General features: G+C 34.2%; 1 protein-coding gene across 2 annotated transcripts; it reads left to right on the top strand.

The window, feature by feature from the left end:
- The first annotated feature begins 335 nt into the window (after positions 1 to 335).
- LOC120080929 (lipid phosphate phosphatase 2-like) lies at positions 336 to 5,018 on the top strand. Of its 2 annotated transcripts, XM_039035614.1 has the most exons (9): positions 336 to 494; positions 756 to 812; positions 1,358 to 1,585; positions 1,696 to 1,783; positions 1,885 to 1,994; positions 2,127 to 2,220; positions 3,155 to 3,343; positions 3,431 to 3,490; positions 4,409 to 5,018. In XM_039035614.1, exons 3-9 carry the CDS (start codon positions 1,370 to 1,372, stop codon positions 4,585 to 4,587), a joined length of 936 nt encoding a protein of 311 aa, XP_038891542.1. In that variant the 5' UTR covers positions 336 to 494; positions 756 to 812; positions 1,358 to 1,369; the 3' UTR covers positions 4,588 to 5,018. The 2 variants fall into 2 exon arrangements, with proteins under 2 accessions (XP_038891542.1, XP_038891541.1); XM_039035613.1 differs by lacking the exon at positions 756 to 812.
- The last annotated feature ends 432 nt before the right edge of the window (positions 5,019 to 5,450 follow it).

The following is a 5,450-nucleotide window of genomic DNA, read 5'->3' as shown; positions in this document are numbered from 1 at the left end:
ATATGTGATTTAAAAATAATTAAAGTATTCAATCACGACTCAAAATAACTATTTTTGAAACACTTTTAAATTGCATTTTTGAAACAGTTTTCTTTCATACTTCCAAATAAATCCTTAATCATTACATTTTCTTAACCAGCAGAGTTATCCTCTAACCCTACTCCAAATTATTGAATAAAAATTAGAAAAAAGATTAATATGGAACAAATGATGATTTAATTAAATAACGGATTAGGAACAAATGATGATTTAATTAATACGGAAAATTAGTTGAGATTTATTTAATTTAATTATAAAAGCAGTTGGGTTTTGGTATTTGGTTTTGGTTCGGCTCTTACAACCTTCGTAGTTCCCACTTCCTCTTTAGCGCGACGCGGTTTTCTATTCAAATTCCAAAAGGGATTTGGTTTCTTCACCTTCTCTCCCTGCCTTTACCTTTGCTCTCCATTCTTCTTCTTCTTCTTCTTTTTCTTCCTTCAAACTGGAATCCACTGGTAATTTCTCTGCTCTCAACCATTCTTCCTTCTCTGTTTATGGCGTTTTTTTATTCGTTTCTCTTATGTATTTACCTTTCTCTAATTACACGGTGGCTCGCTCTTTCACTTCATCCCTGAAAAATGTGAAACGAAACGAAATGCGAACTCGCTCAATTACTCACTAAGTTCAGTCGTACTTTTGTTTTTCTTAACTTTCTCGTTTTCTTCATATTATTCGACGATGAAATATTGTGTTTCTTGTTCCTTGCATCTTGTTAGTTGCCGCGGCAGTTTGAAGTTGTTTTGGTTCATTCTGGGCCGGATTCAGGCGTTTCGGTATGTTTCGGGACTGATAACAACTCTAGAGTTGAGAGATGAGTTTGGGAGGCTTGGTATTGAGTTTGAATGGTTCTAGGATTGTATGTTCAACTCGTTTCTACGCGCGTTTAAATTACTAAACGAATTTCCGTTAGAAGATTTGTCATCTGTTTTCTTTATACAAAGCACACATTTACATTTTGCAGTAATCTCACTATTATGCATGCTTTTGGTTATTTTCGTCTTGTTTAGCATGTATAGTCTACTACGGTTCTAATGTAGAAATTCCTTTTTCGTGTTGGTTGATCTTTGTCATTTTAACATCATTTGCGGTTTTTCTCTTGGAAAATTCCTTGTGTTATATGACTTTCACGATAAATGTCATGATTATAACTCTATTCTGACCATACTTTTTATGAAGTTTATTTTTGTGTGCATGAGAAGCCCCACGTACTGTACACTAATTCACTTTATCACGTGATTATTTCTTGTTGATAGTGCTTAAATTACTTCAATATGTTTTCTTAAATCGTAACCAATTTTTCATTTCCTCATGTTATCAGTTCACGGACAAAATGCCAGAAATTCAGTTGGGCACTCACACTGTGAGATCTCATGGAGCTCGTTTAGCAAGAATCCATATGCATGATTGGTTAATCCTTTTGCTTCTTGTGGTGATAGAGGTCGTGTTAAACGTTATAGAACCATTTCATCGGTTTGTTGGACAGGAGATGATGACAGACCTGAAATACCCACTACAAGATAATACTGTTCCCATTTGGGCAGTCCCAGTATGTTTGAAACTGGCATTTACTAGTATTATAGTGAACTCTGTGGTCATTTATTTTCCTGACATTATTGTGAAAAGTAAAAAATAAGACCTTTTTTTTTCCTGTAACAGATAATTGCCATATTGATACCCTTTATTGTGTTTGTTATCTACTATTTCATTAGAAAGGATGTATATGATCTCCACCATGCCATATTAGGTAGCTCTTCTTCCTCCATCATTTTATAATCGTTGGGAAACCTTTTAGTTCTGGATAACCTTGCTAAGCATAATATTTAATGATTGCTCATACTTGTTCAGGACTTCTGTTTGCTGTTTTGATAACTGGAGTAATGACTGATGCTATTAAGGATGGTGTTGGTAGGCCACGTCCTGACTTCTACTGGCGCTGTTTCCCTGATGGCAAAGGGGTTTGTTTTTCATTTTTGTATTCTCACTTGGTTTTCATATTTATGCATATGAAAGCATCTTTCATTTTCCTAGGCCCCTATCCTTTTCTCAATATTGGCACAAATTATAAGATTCGTGCTTGATATCTGCAGGTGTTTGATCGAAACACAACTGGTGTGTTATGTACAGGAGATAAGAATGTTATTAAAGAAGGATATAAAAGTTTCCCAAGTGGGCATACGTCCTGTAAGATAGACATTTGCTTCTGAATTACATTATATAATTGTCTGCGACTGTTCTATATTTACCCTTTTTTATATTCTTCAGAAATTGCACATACTATATAGAGTAGAATAGTAGATCCAATCTCTGTGCAAATGCAATATGCTTGCCTTGTTTATAATTATCATCATTAAAAAGAGCATTGATATTCAGCATGTTGCTAAGGAAACTCAACATCAACCATTTATGTCTTGTATTTTCTCTCGGCAACCAAAATCTGGAGATGAAAAAGTATGTGTACCAATTCTCAGGGGCAAAGGACATTTCTTACTTTCTTTTATCAGCTTTGCATCTTCAGCACCTCTAATTTCAGTTTTATGAAATTAGCCACATTTTCTTTGTTGTTAGTCTTAATGGCGTCTTATTCAGATCCCATAGTCTGGTAGATGATTAAATAGAATTAGACTTTTTTTTATCTTTCTAAAATTACCAATCCAGTTGCAGATGGACAATGGTGGACTAATCTTTAAACTCTTATTACTCATTTCCCATTTTAATTGAAGTGTGAAAAATCTTTTGGAATGAGAACACTCGACTCTGCAACTTTTTCAAAGGTTCAAAGTTAAGTTGTTGATTAAGCTTATAATATCCAAGCAAGAACTGTCAAGGCTTTGGTTTTTTCACCATAAGATCTCAATCCATGTTTTAGTGAGATTACAATTTTTAGGGCAACGAATATCAATCAGGGATTTGTAGTTAATGCATTTGTACTTTCTTGCTATTTCATTTTCTTATTGATCCCAGCCATGCTCGGTAATTCATGTTGTGGATTAGTGCATGCAAATGCTTGCTTGTGACATATGCATTACCTTAGTCTTTTTTTTTCTCCTTCTCAGTTTATTTTCTCTCACTTGTGTTTATTTTATTCTTATTAACGTAGAAAGCTGTCTATATGTAGGGTCTTTTGCTGGCCTTGGATTTCTTGCTTGGTATTTGTCTGGGAAAATAAGGGCATTTGACCAAAGGGGCCATGTTGCAAAACTCTGTATTGTGTTCCTACCCCTGCTTATTGCAGCTCTTGTTGGTGTTTCTCGAGTTGATGACTATTGGCATCACTGGCAAGACGTTTTTGCTGGGGGTCTTCTGGGTTAGTTAATCCAAAACCTTATTCATTTGCTCTAACTTTCATTTATGCTCCTTTTGCTTTTTTCTTATCTGAACTTTTTTTTTGCAGGGCTGACAATTGCTTCATTCTGTTATCTGCAATTCTTTCCAGCACCTTATCACATTGATGGTATGGCCCACAATATCATTAATTCTATTGCTATGCAAGTAGTTCCTACTTTTACATTGAATGAAGCAATGATTTGTTCACGATAAATTTATCATTTCTTTTGCCCAGTAATCCTCTTTTTAGCATTTCTTCCATGTTAGTTTTACTTTTGATTCTTTGACCGTGCCTCAATCCATCTGGCATTGCCCAAAGTTGTTATTCTTTATTCTCTGTTCTTTGACTTTATAGCCTTGTTAACAAAAACATTGATTGGTTAGATGATTACTTAGTCATTTGGACTAAATCTTCCTTTTGCAACATTAGGTAGCATTATAAAACTATAAATTTAGCTGGGATGTTAATCTGGATTTTTATTTTTCTTTCCCGACTGATAGAGTAATAGCATTGAGATGTTGTGGGATCTGGACCTCACTAATCATCACATAATTTATTTGCCCAAGTCCTAATTTTAAAGCAAGCATTTATTGTTGATTTTTTATGTTGTTGGCCGGAAGAAGTGGCTGTAAACTATAATTGTTAAGATAAATCATAAACGAATAAAATGACGTTTGTATAGATGTACGAATATAGAAAAGACAGAACTTGTCTACTCTCTTTCTTTCATCACTTGCAGCTAGTTTTATTTTTCCAATGTATTCTGGTTTGCGGTCCACGCCCATATAAACATAAAAAGTTGCTGCTCTGAATTACCCATTCTATCGTAGTCAAATATGGCGTTAATGGTTCAATAAATGATTTCCGTGGACCTGAACATTAGATCACATTAGATCGTTGCAGTTCATTGTGATTAAACAATGCTTGCATTTATGATGATGGATCCCAAGCTCCTTCCACTTCATTCGTTAGGATTATACCCGATTCTTGTGTTTATAATTTCGTTCTTGAACTCACTCTTGTAATTTTACACCTTGTTTGCAGGTTGGGGACCCCATGCATACTTTCAGATGTTAGCAGAGTCTCGTAACGAAGTTCAAGCATCTTCTCCGAATGCCAACAATAATAACGTGCAACAATCAGAAATTGAAAGTGTCTACATTCAACCTCAGCATGAAATGAGATTCAATACACAGGACTCAAGCCCCATGCTGAACAGATAGAGTGGAACAAGAATATGAACTCAGAGCTTTCATTGTGAGAATAGACTACGTTCAGATTTGGTAAATAGGTAGGGAGAATGTGCAAGTCTTCTGAAACAAAATACTCTCCTAGATGGGCTTGAAATGAAGACGTCCATATTTATATTCTTTGATTCTTTCTCTTCATTTCCCCCCATATAGTTCTGATGACCGCTTATTTGAGATTTCTGGTTTGGAAGTGTGGAATTATTATTTAGATGCAACTTTGCATACTGATTAGGAATAGGATGGAACAGAACTGAATTCATTTCTTATCATTGTGTGGATGTCTTGAGTTATAGTTTGACATTGACAAGAAAGGATCGACCCCATCACCCCTATTAGGGGCTATTACCCATGTCACGTGAAACATAAATACAAAGCGAAATGTTAATTCATTCCTTTAAATTTTAGGGATTGTATCAATTTGAACCTTGAACTTTTGTATATGTGTCCATTTACATCTTTTGTAACGTTTCGTTTGAAAAAACATTGTGTGAAATTTATAATGTATCAATTAAATCTTCAAATTTTCATAAAGGAATCAATTTATATTTTATTTTTCCATTTTGTAAAATCAACATTTGAAGAAGTCTAATGCTATATTGATGATTTTCAAATGTCATTGTAATTAATCGTCTAAATTGATTGAGTTATGAAAATTTGGAAGTTTGATTAACTCAAGTTATAAGTCAAACAAAATCTAGAGGGTGTAACTTGATGCACTTGGGAGTCATTTGTTTATTAGAAATGTAGATAACCATAATATTTAGATGCCTATAACTATTACAAATGTATGGAATTACAAATGTCCGACTTCTTTAGATAACTATGTTTTGTAGAAA

The sequence above is a fragment of the Benincasa hispida genome, chromosome 7 (assembly GCF_009727055.1).
Source record: "Benincasa hispida cultivar B227 chromosome 7, ASM972705v1, whole genome shotgun sequence".
NCBI lineage: Eukaryota > Viridiplantae > Streptophyta > Magnoliopsida > Cucurbitales > Cucurbitaceae > Benincasa > Benincasa hispida.
This window is presented reverse-complemented; position numbering and strand designations above follow the sequence as displayed.

Excerpts from the sequence above, each read along its gene's own strand:
- LOC120080929 (XM_039035613.1), top strand. The coding sequence starts at position 1,370 with ATGCCAGAAATTCAGTTGGGCACTCACACTGTGAGATCTCATGGAGCT. Across the intron at positions 1,784-1,884 it reads TCTCCACCATGCCATATTAG|GACTTCTGTTTGCTGTTTTG; the intron begins GTAGCTCTTCTT and ends ATACTTGTTCAG. Across the intron at positions 3,491-4,408 it reads AGCACCTTATCACATTGATG|GTTGGGGACCCCATGCATAC; the intron begins GTATGGCCCACA and ends CCTTGTTTGCAG.